Source organism: Equus caballus, chromosome 1 (genome assembly GCF_041296265.1).
Source record: "Equus caballus isolate H_3958 breed thoroughbred chromosome 1, TB-T2T, whole genome shotgun sequence".
Taxonomy (NCBI): domain Eukaryota; kingdom Metazoa; phylum Chordata; class Mammalia; order Perissodactyla; family Equidae; genus Equus; species Equus caballus.
This window is the reverse complement of record NC_091684.1, coordinates 29,352,421-29,373,136: the sequence shown is the minus strand read 5'-3', so window position 1 is coordinate 29,373,136 and position 20,716 is coordinate 29,352,421. Positions and strand designations below refer to the sequence as shown.

The following is a 20,716-nucleotide window of genomic DNA, read 5'->3' as shown; positions in this document are numbered from 1 at the left end:
TAATCAAATATAATATTATAATTATAATCATATATAATGTTATATATTATAATAAATATCATATAATATAACTAAATAATAAAATGATTATTTAATTACATAGAAAGGCCACTTTAAAATTGAGATGCTGATCCAAAACAGAATAATTCTGGAACATTTGGATTAATGTTTTTCACGTTTTTTTTAATCAACAAAGGATCATTAATATTTCCAAAGAAAACTCTTTACTCCTGCTAAATGGTAGTAAAACTTGCCTTTTGTAATTGTAGTGACATATCAAGTAATTCTGAGAAAAGAAAATAATGTAGATTTCTTCTGATTCTTTAGATTAAGAACAATTATGGTGTGGAAGGTATTGACACTATAATCCAACTATTTGCAGGATTTGTCAGAAATGCACAAACAAAATTCTGTATACTTAGCAAAATAGAAGATTTAAGGTATATAACCATTCAGTAGCTTTCCAGTAATTTAAGATTGTAGGCTTAAGAAAAATAATTTCGTTAGAATAACACAGAAACATATCCTTTAAGTAGAAACCATTTGTGTTGTTATAGAAAAAAAATCTTTTTAAATATGTTACTTACACATCAAAGAGAATTGTTAAAAACAACAGAAATAACAACAAACCTACAAGGTTGTTTATCTCTGGGGCAGTAAAATTAGCCATCTTCCCAAATAAATTTATTAAACTACTCCTGGGAGAACTCCAAGTTAATCTCTTTTGGGTTTTATTTTCATTTCGTTGTTTGGTAATATTAGCAAATGAAAAATTGAAGACATAAATTGGTGTTTGTAACCTTTGACCTTTCAGAAATAGAAGCCTTTTCACTTAAATTTTAAATCCTTTAGGCAATACTACCTTTCTGTCTGCTACTTAGAGACCTGTGAGAATGCAGTCCATGTGAATTATATTAGCTGTTTTCTGTTTAAAAATATTTTTTCTCTTATTGTAGTTTTTAAATTTCTGTAGTGGGGATGAACAGAAAATAAGAAAGCAGAATTTATCATAAAAGCTAAAGTTACAGCTTAAATTCAAGTATCCTGAATAAGGACTATAGTTAGTGTACTTGGCATTTTAAAAGAAAAAAGCAAGGGATATTAAGCAAAGTGTGATGTTTGATTTCTTATTAAGTTTCTATTTTTTAGGACATACCCTTCAAGACCTATGTTGGACCATGTTTTTCACCCTTGGGAACCAAAAATCTATATAAGTCAATGAGGGGAGATGGTATTTGTAATTTTAAAGACCTGAAAATTCATTAAGACTTTGTATAATTACTGGAAAAGTCCCCAGGATAATAAGCCCACAGAATATTAATTTCTTAATAATAAGAAAAAAAGTGATTAAATAAGGGACAGTTCACAATAGAAATAGAAATACACACCTAAACACAGATCTTAACCTAGCCCAATCTGGTTTTCAGAAATTTACTTATTTACTTAGTATGATTTTATTTTCATTCCAAAATAGGTGGACATTTGGGGATATTACGGTTTATCACCATTAAAGGAGCCTTAAATTTCTTTCACGATATTGTTGAATTGTAATAAAATGGGAACACCAAAGCAGGGAAGATATCCAAGGTGATGAAAGTCATTTAGCAAAAAAAAATCGGGAACAGCAATGACAGAAATAACTATTCTGCAGAGAGAAAGGATTTTGGCATACATCCTAAGGGTTCTATAGTTCTCAACCCCATTTTGAGAAATCAAAAAGATCCACAAAATGCAGATGTCTGTGAGTTACAAAAACAACCAGATGTGCTTATTAGTAGAAGCAAATGTTTGCCTCTCAATTCACACAAAACTATATGCAGAGGATCTCTGGATGAAATATTGTGTAAATAGGGCAGCAAAGAAAATTGTGGCATGAAAGGATCTGTCCTAAACACATAATCATGAAAGTAATATCTTGAAAAGGGAAAAAAAATCTTTTAAGATTGATGTAGATTTAGAGGTAGGAGAGGTAAAGTAAGCTAGTTATACTTTTGTTTACATGGTAGGCAAGCTTGTTTTTTTAATTAGGGATGGCTTTCAATCCCAAATCCCCCTGGTGAATTTTTATTCATTTTACTATGCTTGCTTGTTTAGCTACTTTGTGCATTGTTGTTGTATTTTAAACACTGAAAACATATGCATGAAACTCATTTTTTTCTGAACAAATGATAATCATTTTAGTTCTTTCAAGAAAAACAACCTGCAGTAGTATATAAATGCCCCCTTTGCAAGCCTATTGGGATTTTTAAAATATTAAGCCACATTGTTATAGATACATGTGGTTTGGTGATTTCACTGAGATATTAAGCAGAAAAAAATATAAAAAAAAATCTACTTGAAAGGGCAAGGTATATACAAAGTTTGTTTGTTTGTTCTTAAATCAAGCCTTTAGAGTGAAAAAAGACCTTTAGAGTTTAAATGGACTATTACTTCTGATGTGGAGCATATTAACATAATAACAAACTCTTTTATATACTCATAGTCATTTCTAAGTTCATGTTCAAACCTTTGATTAAGTCACAAAGCTGATTGTGTTCAGACATCTGTGTAATATCTCTCCTAGTCACAAAACAGAGATAACTCTTTTAGCGTTTTTTTTTTCTTTTGGTCCCCATATTTGGTGATAAAAATTTGGCCTTCTCCTATAGCCATGCTTTTAATGGTGAAATATTAAAATGCTGTATTATGATATAGTCTATAACTTGAAAGTTAACAAAAAAGCAGCGCTGTTCCTTCATGCCCTTGCCTTGTCACTCCCTGGTGCAGCTCCTCTCTTCCATCCTTCTTATCAGAATATCTCAGGGTTTAGTTGAGCTTGTTTATCTTAAAAGAGCAGGAGGCAGGCTTTTAGGGAGTAAGCTACATGTTCCAGTATAACAGGCACCAATGCTGTTTGACTTGAAAAACATTTGATCTCTTACATTAACAGCCCATGTCACTGTAATAGGGACTACAGCCGGGCTGTTGTTCAGTTTTCTGTTATTTTAGCTTTGAAATAACTGTTAGTGCTGTTCCAAAATCTCCAGGTTTAAAATTGTGTATTGGCTGTCCACCCAGGACTCGTGAGTAAATAAGGTGATATGTGTGGCCAGAGGGAGCGTATTTTGTTAGCTTTGTTTTAAATAAGAACCTTCCCTATCTAAAGATGGTTTTTGTCTGACCCCTGATAGTATGCTGCATGACTTTGCTTGTGTAAATTTGCAGATCTAGCAATAACTTAAAGCAGATTTTTGTTTGTTACTAATGTGTGTGCTCAGTGACTATTAATTAATGAACTTTCATATTTTTTCTCAAATAATGAGGGATTTCATTTTCTCATGAAGGTTAACTTCAAACATCCTGCAGAATTTCCCTTAGTAGTTTGTATAGCAGTTGTTGAAAACGGACAAGCAAGAATTTAAGGGGTATTTTTTTTGGACTTAAATATTGCTTAACTTTATTTTTAAATCTTCAGTCATTGGTAATTTCTATGCCAGGAATAGTTTGACAGTTGGAATCAGGTAGTAGTATTTAAAGAACAGAAAGTAAAATTTGTAAAATCAGGTTGTTGTTTTCTTGCCTTTTAAGAGTACCTCTTATTTTAATAGTGATAGAATGGCAGCTTATTATATAGTAGTGGTTGAATAGCAATTTTACTCCTTCCTTTCTTCCTTCCTCTATCTATTTATTTTCAAGAACCTAGTTTATTTTCCTAATCTAATTCTTTTCTGATATGATACAACACTACCAGTCCACCCAGCACTTTCTTTGAATTTAACCTAAAATACATACATCAGCCAGCACAAGCATAATTGGTTGAAAGGCAGCTATCTATCCGGGGAGTTCTTCTAAATACTGAATGTGTCATGTGCTTTGACGTGACATATCTATAATATCTCTGAATACAGAAAGCACTTTCTGTGATAGCTGTAGGTGTTAAAGCAGTAGTGTGTTTTAAGAATGTGTGCTGTGCAAATTCTGGCTTGTGAGGTAATGACAAGTGTTTGCCTGCATAGACAATATATTTTTCCCCTTGAGGTCCCCACACACCTAGTTTCCCTCAAGCTCATCATCTCTGTCAGGTTAATCAATAGGCACCGTATGGCAGAGGGTCAGTAATCAGTGTCACCGTGCCTTTAAATCGTGTTGAAAATTTGCTTAAAGCCTGGGCCAATTAACATCGAGATGATGAATGGATGGGAAGATGGGAAGAGCCTGACGCTCAGGGGCTTTGTGAGGAGGAGATGCTCAGCTGTTGAGCAGCAGACACCAGCGAATAAAATCAGCCATTCATGTGAGCTCAGTCCACCCACTCTTAATGATAATGTCAATCTAGCAAAATATATACACATTGGAGTTGTCACGAGTTCATAAATCAAAGGAGTTTGTCAAAGGCATTCAGATTAACGAGGCAGCAGCAATAACAAGTCAAATTTGCATAGAGAATTGCTTGAATCTCAGTAAATTATGATCCTGTTTTTCATTTGATTATTTGCTAATGTCTCAAGAGGGAGAATGATTATATTAGCATGCAAAATCTACTCCAGAAGTAGAAATCTGAGGTATAGAAGACCAGCACACTATGACAATTAATCAGTTTCTGCATACTAGCATAAATGCACAAGGCCCAGAAATGAACTTCTTTTTTATTATTATTTCTGCTTGCTACTGATCCAAATGGTTCAGCTTGACAGAGACTTTATATTGCTTTAACAGTGTTCTGAATTGTGCCTGCAGGCAAGACATAGTTATGCAGCTATAACCAACCTATCCATCTGCCAACCAGATTGGAATTCTCCTATCCAAGGCTTCCATTAACCCCCACTGACAGCTCCAAACAGGATTAAGAATTTGGAAGCATAAAAAATAGTTGTTCTTTGCAAATATACACAATCCCTTTGCATTTTGAGAAAGGCTGCATCTGTAGTGTTCTAAAATTAGTGCTGGACAGTGTAGCAGGGGGAAAAACCTACTTGGTGGTTTTTTTGGTAATCAGTCATAGGGAGTAAGGCAGTATTAATGGAAGTCCTGTGTGTTTGGTTGTCCCAGAGAGTGTTTTCCATTATATCTGGTTCCTAGCACTGTGCTTGGGTTGGTATATTACTAGAAAATATCACTTCTTGAAAGCTTTAACTGGTGGATCTTGTTGAAGTTCAGCAGTATAGGGAAGCTTTGATGTGGTTGTGGTTTAATAGAGTATGTCAAATGATAAACATACTGGAGAAGCAATATGCATGAAAACATGCAAGAGAATATTATGAGGACACTTCGGGTCCTCTCTAAAACTGGTCCTGGAATAGGATTCTTCAGTTAGCTTCTGAACTTAAATGACCTAAGTTTTCCCCCATTATATCCTAGAAGGATTAATTAAAATTAGTTTAAATATACACACACACTATTTTATTTTGTCACCTTTCATTGAAGAGTTTGAATAATTTTTTTTAAGATTTTTAAATTTTTCCTTTTTCTCCCAAAGCCCCCTAGTACATAGTTGTATATATTAGTTGTGGGTCCTTCTAGTTGTGGCATGTGGGGCGCTACCTCAGCATGGCCTGATGAGCGGTGCCATGTCCGTGCCCAGGATTCAAACCGGCGAAACCCTGGGTCGTCGAAGTGGAGCGCGCAAACTTAACCACTCGGCCATGGGGCCGGCCCCGAAGAGTTTGAATAATTTTTATCCATGTAGCTAAGTGACCTTTTAACCTTGTGGAAGGAAAATTGTCCCTACTTTTGAAAATTACAAATCATATATATTTGGAGGCTATAATTAGCTCTGAATCATATAATAAGCTAATGGGAATTATATTAATCTAATTACTAATTTGCCAGTCAAGCCCACTATATAATGTTTGCAACTAGCTATTAGAAATTGGTCTCTAGGTCTTTTTCTTCACATGAGTTGTCATTCTAAATGATGTGAACAAATGATTCCATTTTTTAAATGTGTTCAAAATCAGAGTTATAATTCACCACAATTTACCTGCTTTGCTAAAATGATATAATTTTCCTGGTTACATAGCCCTTTGAATTCTCCCAGTCAAGAATGTGGAAAATGTTACTTCTAGTTTTGGAGCGGGTTATTTTGTTTATAACAGATGTCTATTCAAACAGGCTTAGGCTCTAACCTTGAGCAAGATGCTAACTCAAAGATTATTATAAGTCATTATGAGTAGCTTGACTTTTCATCACTGTGTAAATTAGTTTAGTTTTTCATTTGATTATATAATCAACTCTTAATTATCCATGTCATCAGGAGTTGTGTGTTCAAATAGATAACTGAAAACAGTAAATAAGCCACTTACTAGGTCGCAGAGAATATTGCCCCAGCCATAAACCTGCTGTGTGCTACCATCAAAACCTCTCTACTTCTTGTTTTGGACACCAAAAAAACTCCGAAAAGTTAGGAATGCTTTGCTTATCCACAGAAGAACTTTTCCTTCTTAAGTACTGGCAGATTGTAACTGTAAAGGACCAGGTAATAAACATTTGAGGCTTTGTGGGCCATAGGATCTCAGTCGTGACTACTCACCTCTGCCATTGTAGTGTGAAAGCAGCCATAGACAAAAGGTAAATGAATGGGAGTGGCTAAGTTTCAATAAAACTTCAATAAATAAAGTTTTAGCTTGCTAACTCCTGCTCTAAATTATCATAGTGGCATTATAAGTGGTGAAATGGTAGGACTGTAGTTGGGCTATCTCTTTCAAGTTTCTGTGCTATGAAAACCATTTTTAAAGCTAGCTGGATGGTGTGGATATAGGGTTTCAATTATTAAGCCCTTATTATCTGTGTATTATGTAATGTGTTGAGAGGTAGAGGGAGCCACAAAGACTTCGCCCAGTAACCTTTCAACCTTATTGGGTAGTTGAGAATAACATGCAAACATTTATCTAATTAAGTGCCAAATTACACATGTGCACCAAGATAAAAATGTTAAGGAATTTCCAGTAGAGTAAGCTGGAGTAGTTGTATGGTTTCTTAGAGAAGATGACAGTTGAAACTCATTTTAAGAATGGATAGGACTTGAATAGATTAAATTTCTTGTGTTTATAGTTGTCAAGTGAACTAGACTAGAATTAAGGATCCTTCAGCCTGAAAATTTTAAGATTATATCACATGTTTTTGAGACTGTGAAGAGACTTGCTTAACTAGGGCAGAAAATGTGTGTTGAGGGAATCAACTTTATAATGTAGCAGAAAATTCTGGAAGGTCTTGATAACTAGGCCTAGAACTTCATATTTGATTTCATAGAAATAAAGAGCCATTAAAAGTTTTTGAGGAAGAGATCACCATGACAGTAGTGGTGTTTAAGAAAGAAAAATTAATCTGGCAATAGTACTCAATCCAATAAACATGTTTAAACTCACAGTATGTTCTCACGCTTTGTGCTGAGCCTTTGGGAAATGAAGATGAAAAAAACTGGCCCTGCCCTGAAGGGAACTTACAGTGTAGGGTGGGGTTGGTAAGCTTGTTCATTTAGAGAGGTAAAATATAAAGCATAAGTGCCAAAATAGAAATCAAGTGCTAATTCAGAGTAATTAATTTCAGCTGGGGTAGGTGGGGAATGGAGGGGATGAGCATAGGCTTCTCAGAGAAGGTATAATTTTAGTTGACTCTCGAATCAGAATTTTAGTAGATGAAGAGATCGGGAAAGAAGACTGTTACACGTTGAGGAAATAGAATTAGCAAAAGCAAGGGAATGAGAGAGTGCTCTTCTTATTTTGGAGAATGATAATGTCATGTAAATGGTGCAAGAGACTTTGATGGAAAGGTGAGTTGGCCAGATTGTGGACGCTATACTAAGAAGTTTAGACTTATCCTGTAGGTGACAGCAATAAAAGGTTTTTGAACAGGGAATAAGATCTTTTTAGAACGATGATTCTGACAGTAGTGTATAGAGTGGACCAGATACAGATTTAGGCAAGGATGTCAGAAGCCTATCTCAATAGTAATAGCACTAGTAAGAGGTGTTGGTGGTCTAGACTAGAGTAGAGGCAGTGGAAATACAAAACTAGAGTTACATCTACTAAAATAGACGATCCAAAGGAAAAATTGAAGACCTGAAATTGGCTAGATACATTCAAAGGAAAAAAGAAAACGTGAGGAGAGGGTGAGTAAAAGTTGACTCAGAGGAGTCAGGTCAGGGATGGAAAGAAAAACTGGGGGAGAAAGAGCTGGCCTAGAATGGGTGAGTATGGTAAAAGAGTGCTTTAAATTTGGATATGTTGATTTTGAGACAGGTTATTTAAGTTTATCATCTGAATACTTTTTAAAATTTGATTCCGTTTGCTTTTTTATTCACCCCCAGGTTACTTCTGGAAATATTTTATCCAAAATATATCCCCGAGATCTAATGCATGAGCTTTAGCAATATTCCACTTTATTGGCTTTTTCCTACCCAAATCTCTGTTACTATGTTTGCAGGTGTTACAAGACAAACGCTTCCAGTTTGAAGTTAAATTCAAATTTGTCAGTGAGACCTTTATTTTGCCCCCTTTCATTCTAAGCTAGTAAGTGCTGGGCTAATAGAAATATTTGAGTTAATATAAAAGGTAACAAGTTATGTAGTATCTTTTTCAGAGACATTTTAGTATAATGCTACTGTTTATACAGTATTGTTATTCCAGCATTATAAACACATTCTGCAAATGATTTACTATAATGAAATGTTCCATCTGAGTATTGTGAATGAGTTGGTCTGAGCAGTCAGGTTTTTCTAGTTGGCTCAGGGTTAAGTGGTAGAATATAACTTTTATTTATATTGATGGACTTCCCCCTCCCCCATTTTTTCATCTGACTTCTATTTGACTTCTATTTTTCCATTTCTTAACATATTTTCTTCTAGGTTTCATCTATTTTGTTAATTTATATTTTGACATAATTTTAGCTTCACACAAAAGTTGAAAGATTAGTACAAAGAATCCCCTTATACTCTTCACGCAGATTCTCCATATGTTAACCTGTTACCACATTTCCTTTATCTCTATTTACACATATGTATATATACTCACATTTGCTTACTTATTTTTTCTGAACTGTTTGAATGTTAGAGACATAATGTCCTTTTACCCCTAAATGTTTCATTATATGTTTCCTAAACACAAGAACATTCTTTTAAATAACCACAATACAAATTATCAAAATCAGGAAATTGAATGTATAAACGAACTGTGGTACATCCATACAGTGATACTATTTGGCAATAAAAAGGAAAGAACTACTGATACATGCAACAACACGAATGAATCTCAAATGTATTATGCTAAGTGAAAAAAGACAGACTGAAAAAATTACTATGTGCTTGCATTTTATGATATTTGGGAAAGACAAAATTATTGAGACAAAAAAATGAGTGATCATTGGAGAAAGGATTTGACTGTAAAGGGGCAGCGCAAGGGAATGTAGGGAGGGATGGAACTGCTTTCCATCTTGATTGTGGTGGTAGTTATACATCTGTGCTTTTGTCAGAACTCATAGAGCTAGACACCAAAAATGAATTTTTCTGCATGTAAATTTAGAATTGGGGAAACAATCAGGAAATTAACATTGATACAATGTTATTAGTTCATCTACAGACCTTATTCAGATTTTTCCAATTGTTCCAATAATGTCCTTTATACCATTATTTTGTAATACCCACTCAATAGTTACCCATCAAAATCAGACAAAATAGAGGGTCAGGAGAAAGAAAATTTGGGATATGGGCTAGATAGTTACTACTTATCCTGTTAGGCTCAGATCAGTATTTTTCACTATATAATTCAGTATAGAGGAATTTACCATCAATTTTGTTTCAGCTCCCAAAAATAATCTCAGATCACAAGCTGCATTCAGTTGTCATGTCTAATTTCCTTTAACCTGAAACAGTTCCTTAGTCTGTCTTTGTATTTCATGACCTTGACATTTTTTTGTTAAGTACAAAGTAGTGATTTTATATGATGTCCCTCAATTTGGGTTAGTCTGATGTTTTCTCATAAGCACATTGGGTTTATGTGTTTTTGGTAAGGTAACCTCAGTAGTAATAACACATCATATCAAGAGGCACCTAATGTTAAGGTTGTGTCTGCCAGATCTCTCCACTGTGAGGTTACTGTGTTTCTTTTTGTAATTATTAAATATCTTATGGAGGAATATTTTGAGATTATGTAACCATCCTGTTATTTGTCTAACTTTCACCCACTAATTTGTGTGATGAACCTTACTTGCATCAATTAGTTGCCCTTAAACAGAACTTATTTGACATAACTTAGCTTGAAGACCCAGGGCAATTGTGAACATTGCTTACTGGGGTGCATCATAGATAAAGATACAAGGAATAACTGTGCTGCTGAACTCTCCTGGGTGATACTGGAGAGCACACAGCTTTGAGAACCACTGAGGTGACCATTTAGATATACATGGCTATTTCATCATTCTCTCCACTCTCAAGACTATAGAGCTATTTATCTCTTATTCACTGGTTTTCTGGCTCTTCTCTTCACTTTTAGGAGGGTACCTTACTCCTTGCTTCTGATATCATGACTGTTTAATGACCCTCCTCTATTGTATATAACAACAGAGTTGAATTTTTAGTGCTGATTTGGTTTCTCATGGTGGATGGTCATTGTAAAAAATGTTGGATTAATCTATCTAAAAAGAACTAGCTATAACAATGCTTGTTTTTCTTTTTCCTGTTTGTTAAGAGTTACTCTTTTGAACAACACAACCTATGTATATCCTTTGCCCTCATGGAGTGGAGAAGGGAAAGGAGCTCCTCTACAACTCTGTGTTCTGCTCTCAGATAGTCATTATCCTTTAGCTCCCTTCACCTGTTCCTACCTTAGACCGTCTCATAATACCCACTCAATAGTTCCCTATCAAAATCCAGCTAAACTAGAGGGTCAGAAGGAAGAAAATTGTGGATACAGGTGAGATAGTTACTACTCATCCTATTATGTTCAGATCACTATTTTTTTTTTTACTATGTGATTTAGTATAGAGAGCTTACCATCTATTTTGTTTCATCCCAAGCACCTGTAGAGTAAAAATGTGATTTATAATGTCTTTAGTATAACAAGCTTCCCCCCAAAATTATTTAGAATTTCAAGTTTATAATGATATTTTAACAAAACATAATTAATTTTGAAATATAGGACCTTACATTGAATTAAACAGGTTTAGATTATCTGAAATGGTATTTAAAGGATGGCAGAACTTCATGGTCTGGGGAATAGTCACTTGTAAATTATAAGTTTATAATTGAATACTGGCTTAATTGAATACAGGCTTAACTTTTTATTATATAAGATTTAATTTGGGCATTTAAAACATTGATCTATACTTTAAGAAAAGTTAAATATACAAATTGATTTTATGGGTTTAATGTTGACCTTTTCCCTCCTTTGTCTGATTCTCCTATAATGGCAAATATTGCTAGTTTCCTTATTTGGTATGCCTTATGATCATTAACTCTACTATATCTCTCCTTGATTTTTTTGTAGATAGTCTACATTTGTTTTTTTCAAATTAGGAAGAAAAAGCAATTGGAACTTTGAAGTTATTGACTCTCTGTCCCTTGCTTGTAACAAAGCATGTGTTTTCTTCTTTGTCTTAATTTTAGGGATCTTTACCTTAAAGTGATCATCACAAACGTAAAATATCAAGTTAAACATCATAAGAGAGTTCTACCCAAAAGGAGCACTTTAGAGTACTGACCTGTCAGGCCCACTACAGGTGACACACAAGATACAGGTGTTAGCCACAGAGTGCAAGGGCCTTAAAATGACACTATAAATATATATACACACTATTTTTCCTTTAATATATTTTTAAATATAATATTTGATACAAACCAAAAAAAGTATAACTAATATCTAAGTTTAAAACAGTTATGATCCTATATTCTACCAATGATTTTATACTCATATGAAAATTTTCAGATAAATTCATATGTTGGAAATAATTTCTGGATCTAAAAATACAGTAACTCCCCAGTTAGAATGTGATGAATATATGTAATGTAGTGAATTCATTAACTGCAAATTTGAAAATATTAACATGACAAATGTAGTTGTGGGAAATAGAGCCCAAATAATATGTATTTGGATTTTCTGTATTTTTGCCTTGCAGATAGTGATTCACATGGTATTGATTGCTAGATTTCTTTTCTATTTTTTTTTAAGAATTTGGCGGCATTTCTTTGGAAGATTGGCCCTGAGCTAACATCTCTTGCCAGTCTTCCTCTTTCATTTTTTCTCTCCCCAAAGCCCCAGTACATAGTTGGGTATTCTAGTTGTGAGTCACATTCTACTTCTTCTATGTGGGATGCCGCCACAGCATGGCTTGACAAGCAGTACTAGGTCAATGTGAACCTAACTACTCGGCCGCAGTGTTGGCCCACTTCAGTTATTTTTATTGTGATAAAATATACAACATAAAATTTACCATTTAACCATTTTTTAAGTATACAGTTCACTGCTACTAAATACATTCATAATGTTGCACAACCATTACCCCCGTCCATCTCGGTAACTCTTTCATCTTATAAAACTGAAGCTGTGTACCCATTAAACAGTAATTCCCCAATCCCCACTTCTCCCAGCCCCCGGCAACCGCCATTCTACTTTCTGTCTCTATGATTTTAACTACTCTAAGTATCTCGTATAAGTGGAATCATACAGCATTTATCTTTTTGTGACTGGCTTGTTTCACCTAGTATAATGTCCTCAAGGTTCATCCATGTTGTAGTTTATGTCTGGCTTTTCTTTCTTTTTTTTTTTATAAGGCTGAATACTGTCCCACTGTATGTATATACCACATTTTGCTTATCCCTTCATCTGTCAATGGACATTTGGATTGCTGCCATATTTTAGCTATTGTGGATAATGCTGCTATGAATATGAATGTACAAATATCTCTTTAAGACTCTTCTTTCAATTCTTTTAAGACTCTGCTTTCAATTCTTTTGGGTGTCTATCCAGAAGTGGAATTGTTGGATCATATGATAATTCTATTTTTAATTTTTGAGGAACCGCCATACTGTTTTCCTTAGCAGCCGTATCATTTTACATTCCCACCAACATTTTACCAGAGTTCCAATTTCTCAACATCCTTGCCAATACCTGTTGTTTTCTGTTATTGTGTTTGTTTTTTGGTAGTAGCCTTCCTGATAAATGAGAGGTAGTATCTCCTTGTAGTTTTGATTTACATTTCTGAAATGATTAGTGACGTTGAACGTCTTTTCATGTGCTTGTTGGTCATTTGTATATCTTCTTTGGAGAAATCTCTTTTCAAGTCCTTTGCCCATATTTGAATTGGGTTGGGTTTTTCTGTTGAGTTTTACAACTTCTCTATATATTCTGGATGTTAATCCTTTATCAGATATACGATTTGCAAATATTTTCTCCCACTCCTTGGGGTGCCTTTTTATTCTGTTGATAATTTAGAACACTGAACTCACTTTCAATTGGATTGTTGTTTTTTCCTTCTTCTTAAGTATTTAAAAATCCCATTGATATTTTAGGGTCTTCTAGCTGCTGTTTGAGGTGATAATGGCAAGAATGGACTCTAATCCTAAACTACTGATTAAATGTTGTTTTGAGCTAAGTATTATGCTACTTTTTTGGGGGGAAGATTAGCCCTGAGCTAACATCCACTGCCAATCCTCCTCCTTTTGCTGAGGAAGATTGGCCCTGAGCTAACATCTGTGCCTCCCTTACTCTACTTTATATATAGGAGGTCTGCTACAGCCTGGCTTGACCCAGCGTGTAGGCATGCCCAAGATCTGAACTGGTCAACCCCGGGCCACCGAAGCAGAGGGCGTGAACCTAACTGCTAAGCACCACCAGACCGACCCCTATGTAGCATTTGATAAGGAAAAGAAAATCAAATCTGAGAAGAGGAGGAAGAGAAAAAACTATTTTTTTTTAGGATCCAGACTTTGAGATCTTGTACCAACCAAACATTTACTATAGTTTAAAACTAGTTATTTAAAAGAGAATGTAATAATCATGGTTTAAGTTGTTATCAGCTAAATGTAGACTGGAACTTTCTTGTGTCCAGTGTCAGCCTGCATTTTCAAAGAACAATAAACTAGACTTCTAATGAATATGATCTGCTGGGCAGTGCTTAAATATAGATGAAATACTTTCCACCTAGATCCCTACATACATTTATATACATGGGCATATATTTTCATTTACATAAGTGTATGTCTGTATGTATATAAATCTTCAAATGAATAAATGCATAAATATACATGGTATTCTAGCTTACAGAATTAGAAATGTAATCCAGTTTACTCCCACAGAATAAGATTGAAGGTAATGAGAACTGAATTAAAGCTTACTTTCTTTCACAGAATTCCTCAGAGAGAGAAGACTGTAATAATGGCGAACCCCCTAGGAAGATAATACCAGAGAAGAATTCACTTAGACAGGTATGAAATTCAGTCTTACTTAAAATAAACAGCTACCACAACAAAACAAAAGACAGGAAACTCTCAATTTGCCATTCGTTAAGCACTGGAGCTTAAATTAAGAGTACACTGTAGTTGGTCTGGCTGTAGCCATCAATTTCAATGAAGTAACATTGTTTTTCCAGCCATTTAAAAAATATCCTAGGTATACAAGACAGTCAATTGCTTACATGTAGTGAAAAGAAAATTTAAAAAAAAATGTTTCTTGTTCAGGAAAAATAACTTGAAATGCTTCTTAAGTGCGGATAGTAGAATAGTTGACTTTAAGCCTTATTTTCCTATTAAGATTCTTCATACATTTTTTAAAAATTAATAACCAGAAGAGATCTGCCTATAGTGAAGTTAGCTCCTTTTAGTCTGCATAATATTTGTTTGCTTTTTCTAAAAGTAAAAGCCATTATTGATGACATCTTTTAAAAAAGTTTTACTCACTACTGTGCCCCTGTTCCCCAAAGGTAACACATTTTACTTTGAAAGTTCAATGCCTTGGTGCTCTCTTTTTAAAATTAAAATGTCCAAAAGCATTTGGTAAAAAAATTTGCTCTTCTCACTGCCTGTAGCAACCTCTAACATCTTCCATCTCCCAGTGGCCAAAAAGTAAGTTCTTATAGTCTTGCCAGATAATAGGTATACCACCTATTCATTTTTAATATAAAATTAAATAAGATGAGCACCAGCAGTAATAAAAATAGTTTTAATCTACTTGCATTTATAGCATTATTTTAGGAAAAGGTAGAAAAGATCTAGTATTTGTTGAGCACCCTCCATGAAGCTGATACTTATTTTATTTAATCCTCATGATAACCCTGTAAAGTTGCTAGATGTGATTTCCAGTTTATAGGTGAAGAAAATGCAGGCTTAGAGAGGTTAGATGACTTGTTTAATTAGTCACTGATTTGAAACCCATATCTCAGTGTTACCAAAGCATTTCTACTTCTACCTTCTGACTACAGTTTGTATACAGCGTTAACTTAGGGGAAAAGTACTTGAAACTGTGACACACTCATTTTTTATTTACTATATCTTAAAAACTTTTTGGATGGGCACTTTTCCTTTTTTTATAAAAATAATTATGTAGTAAGTAGAATTGAATCAGTTCAGGAAGCTTTGTAAAAAAAACCAAATGATCAGTAATTGATATTGTGCAGTTACAACTTTAACTATTTGGAGATAAACACCTGATCTGTAAATCTAAATAAATAGAACAATATTGAATAAGGTAAATTTGGAGATGGAAACATTCTGCCCACTATACAGGAACAACTGTCAGCAAACAATGACACGACAAAAAGTTTTGGCAACTTTATTTAAGCTAACAAACGAATTTTCACTCTGCAAAGTTATAAATTAATTTTAATAGGCTGATCCAGATGGTCCATTTGGAAAATGGATAGGCTGATCTGTTGAAAATTAAACTAAATTTATCTCTCTCATACTTCAAACTGAAGCAAGAGAGAGAATCGTGCCTATTAAGTCCAGCACATACAGATGGACCAGCAGGTCACACATGGGACTAATCTGATTCATTTTAAAAATAAATGCATACATTATTGAATCATTTTCTACTTGCAAGATCTGTCGTGTGCAGTATTTGAAAGAGGTTTAATGTTGGGTTTTTTTCATTGCTTTTTAGCAGGTTTGCTTCACCCCCTCCACTTTAACAACTGTTTTTGGTTTTGTTTTTCCTCCTAGTGCTCCAAAATGATTTTTCTAATATCTGTCATTTAGTGTTGAGATCCAAGCTCTGGAGATTAATTAGGTCATGAGGCTTTTCCCCCCTCCCTTCTTTGTAAAGGGTTTTATCTCCATTCTCTTTGTGAAGAGCATGAACTCAATGTTCTTGGAAAGAGAAATGGCCTTTAGAAACAGGGAAGTAGGAGATCCTCCTGGGGCCCTCAGAGTCTTTTAGCTTCTGGGTGTTTTAACAGCCCCATGAATGCAGATTTGTAAATTTATTGCAGTGCCATCTGGTTTTTTGCTGGAACCAGATTACTGTTGGCTTGTGTCTGTCTATTGTGGTGGTCACTCCCTAGGAGCTTGCCCTCTCAGTCTTAGGGAAGAGTGATGAATAGCAGGGGTCAATAGAAGCGGGTCACAGGGCAGCTGTCCAGGACTGCCCTGAACTTGATTACCCCACTGCTGATTTTTTTAATGTAGGACATAATATAGAAGCTGTTTAAACTCGCTCTTTTCTCTATTGCATATGACAATAATGAAGTGCCATTTGCTCTCCCCTCCTCCTCCCTTTAGTCAAGTTATATAGATAAAAAGATGTCAAGGCTGCCTTTTACCTAGAGTTGACGTAAGTAGGATTTGCATCACATAGGCCATCTCTTGAGAATCTTTTGCAGATATTTCTAATGGGATTTCAGGAACTCTTTCACCATTGATTTTAAAATGCTCTATGTTCCAACAAGCTTAGTATTGTTTAAAACTAATTTTATAGATTTCATATATTATTCTAAAGTACAGTTTTACCATTGTTGATAGGATATGACCACTGCATGTTAACTTGGAGTTTTTTAATTATTAGAGGAGCTGAAAGAAAGGTTACTATATTTCTTAGAGACATTAAAAGGATAATAAAGGACTATTAATAATAAACAACTTTAAACCAAAAATTTGGCAACTTAGATGAATGGGCAAATTCCTTGAAAAATACAACTTACTGAAACCGACACAAGGTGAAACAGAATTTGAATAGCCCTATGTCTATTAAAGAAATTGAATTAATTATCAAAAGGCTTGTATGGTTTCTTTGGTGAATTCTGTCAAACATTTAAGGAATAAATAACACCAATCTTATACAAATTCTTTCAGAAAATAGAGAACAACACTTCCTGGCTTGAATTTTGAAGCCACCATATCCATAATTCCAAAACCTGACAAAGACATTTGCAGAAAAAGAAAATATTGAAGGGCAAAGTCAGGAGAGACTGCTCCCTGCATCACCGAGTCATTTTCTATCTCTGCTTTTCCATTTCATGTCCAACAGCAGAAGGCAGGAGAGTTGGGAAGGGTGTGGGGGAAGAAAAGCAATCTATCCGTTTAATTTTCTAAGTTTCAGAATAAATTTCTCACCTTTTGGCATTAAGTATGAGTTTTTATTTAAATGATGTACAAAGTAGCTACAATTTTCTTTCTACTTTTATTCCTAAAATGTGAAGCCAATGAAACCATTGCAACTGTTTTCATAGCTTTTATTCATATCTGCAAACAAGGGCAAAGGCCTGGGAGGATACATGGAAGTACTCTTACTTTTTGAAAATGTAGCCTTACATCATGCAACAACTTCTTTGCTTCACATTGGTGCTAATAGGATCTGTCAGCCCTGCCTTTCTCTGTAATTCAGTAAATTGTGACCTCTATCTAATCCTTCCCCCAACCCCCATTCCCTTTGTGTATGTGTCCACTTACCATCCTGAGAACGTGGGCAGTGATAAATAAAGCATTGAGTAGATCTCTCTCAACTCTTTGAAAGCAGCATGATGCCAGGCCTCTAGTTATATTTCTTTAAGTGTTTACGTTTTTCTGTATTCTTTCTCTTGTGTAGCTGGAACCCTGGGGATGCAAAGCCATGAGAGAGGCCAAGAAGCTAACAAAGTAGCTGTCTCCCTTGTTAGCTTGTTCCTTTATTCTTTAAAAACAAGATAAAAACCATCTGGCTCAGGGCATTACATTTTCCTCCCCCATGCACCTCTATAGATGGAAACTTCACCTGCAGTGAGGGTTTACATTGATTAGGGAGGGAGCAGTAATTCAAGCTTCCATCCTCTTCGAGGATACTTTGCAGTCTTTAAAGGTGCTGACCCACTGAGTTAAACTGTCAAGGGAGGATAAAAAAGTATCTTCATCCCAGGAGGTAACAGCTGCCAGGTTTTCAACACCTTGCACGCTGCTGGAAAAATGTCACAATTGTCAGCTGAAAGAAAAATGACTCTGTTGTCATCTTCTGTTAATGACTGGGCCTTATGAAAGGAACTACATAAGCCTTTTAGAAGGAGTAAGTAGCTGTTTTCCTTGCCTACCCCGACCCACCACACCAGATTCCTGTGTTGTTCTAAACATTACCTTGGAGTAGATCCACAAAACACAGCAGTGAAGAACTTAAGGTTAAAACAGCCCAGTGTAAGCATGACGCCTGATTGGCATAGCTCCTTTATACAGTCGGATGAGTAGGAGGAAAAAGCACATCACTAACACAGAAAATGACATTATAGTGTGTATTAACAAAACAACAACAACAACAAAAAGTCATTCATAAGCCAGTGAACTGAGAGAAAACATACTGTATTTCTGCTCTTTGGAGGACAATTTGTTTTCAAGCAACATCCAGATGGGTAAATACCATGACATTTCTTTTTTCAAGAGAGTTGCTTCTTTTCTTCCTTAAAAAAAATCAAACTCACTGAATTTACTTCCTTTAATAACTCTGTAATATTTGTATATGATGGCATTCCCTTCTTTCTGATTTGATTGATGAGGGGAAAAGGTTTAATGAAGTCCCTGATATCAGGCAGGCAGGGTTTTTTTCTATTTGTTTTAGGTTAGTCATTTTAATTGTATTGAGTAATTAGAAGGTACACACAGCCAAGGGAGCTTTGTTCTGATAATTGCTCAAGAAAACCCGTTCCCTGTCTGCCTTTGCTTTGTGTTAAGACATTTCTCCCTCTAGTGGCAATAGTAAGCACTTTGACTCGGCAGTAGGCAAGGTGTAATTGCAATATGACAAACTACACTTAAGGGACTGTCTTGTAAATACTTTAGTTTGGGGTTTGGCATTGTTTCATTATATATGTGTGTGTTTTCCCCTATGAAACTTCCTACTTCTTTTTTATTTTTTTTCCCCCTGAAGATGTTTATTAAAAAAAAAAAAAAAATCACAGTGCATCCTGGGTAATGTTTTGCAGCTTGACTTAATTTTAGTCATCTGTTTTAATTACCTATTTATAAAAATGCTTTTGCATTTGTAGACATTATTTAATACTTTGGAAGAAGCACCTCATTTGAAATAAATAAATAAATAGTACTTATTTTAAATAGTCCATGTAACAGACCTTAAAGGTAATTAATGTAGGTCTCTTAAGTAAGACAAAAGTGATCTTTCCAAATCTGATGAAGTGATTTGTTTATTTAACTTCCCACTTCGGCTGAATCCTTCAGAGTCTAATAACTTTTTTTTAAAAACATGGTTTGGCAATTTCTGTCTAGCTACAGAAACCCTTCTTCAAAAAGAAGCAATTTAATAACCAGCTTTCTTAAAATTACTTTGAGGAAGGAAGACTGTATAGGGGGTTGGTGTTTTGTTTTATTTTTATTTCAGTGTAATCATTCTTTGATAGATTGTGTAATCACTGACTTAGTAGAAAAAATATTATTGAACTCCTGGGTTGCAATGACCATAAAAAGTGTATTTTCATATAGAGACTTGAGATATTGTGAATAAATTATAAAGGAAACAGCTTATATGCTGGTCGAAGTCCATATGGGCCCACTTCATTTTGTGTTCAGTGCATAATCTGGATGTACTATTAAAAAAAAAGAAAATGGAAAAAAAATCGTATTGTGCCCAGTTGTATGAGTCCTTTAAAAATCTACCCTAAGAGCAACATGGAATTAGATCAGATACAGCTTGGCATCTATTGAACAAGATTCGGTAGCATTAGCGTGGCATTTTTAAACCCAGTTTCAGCTTCCCTAGATGTCTCTTTGTCGTTTGCTTTTTTCTATCCCATATGCTTGCTGGGGACTTGATTTGATGTTACCATTTATCTGAAGGTCCCTGTCTCCCCGCTCTCCGCCCCCCAATCACTAGCCATTTTCATTATACTATATCTTGTTTTGCTATAGGGCTGCTGAACGGATTTCTTAAGCAGCTTTTTGCAAGGTTAAAAGAATGCAGCCTGGTAACAAGTTTGTGTCATTTTAAATATATACCTTCTAGTAAATAAGAAGAAGTCTGGCAATCAATCCCTTTTAGTGTGTTATATGTTTCACCTGACAACTAAACCTTCTATTGATTAGCCATTACTTTGTTAGATAATCCTATGTCATTGAATCCATTGTAAAAAATTAAACTCTTTAAAATGTTTTACCCTAGCAGCAGTGTGAAAATTGAAAACTTGTTCAGAATTACAGCCTGCTTTCACAAAGAAGGTAGTTTTCAGCAAGGCTTCTTACTGGTTTATGCTTATGTGCTTTATATGCAATATAAAAACGTATTAAAGTACTCCAACGCAAAACTCTCTGCCTCTGGTTCAGCAATGAAGCTACCTTTCAAATGTT

General features: G+C 34.8%; 1 protein-coding gene across 14 annotated transcripts in view; it reads left to right on the top strand.

Annotated features, from left to right (window-relative positions):
* BTRC (beta-transducin repeat containing E3 ubiquitin protein ligase) overlaps window positions 1-20,716 on the top strand; it is a 166,991-nt gene that overhangs the window by 75,526 nt on the left and 70,749 nt on the right. For 7 of the 14 annotated variants that reach the window (XM_070261262.1, XM_023640692.2, XM_023640702.2 and 4 more), the window contains one exon: window positions 14,315-14,392. The exons of 5 other annotated variants lie outside the window; for them this stretch is intronic. In XM_070261262.1, coding sequence (XP_070117363.1) covers window positions 14,315-14,392 — 78 coding nt within the window. Of the gene's footprint in view, window positions 1-2,878; window positions 3,076-14,314; window positions 14,393-20,716 lie in introns of those variants that run through there. 2 more of the 14 variants (XM_070261284.1, XM_070261291.1) reach the window with 2 other exon arrangements.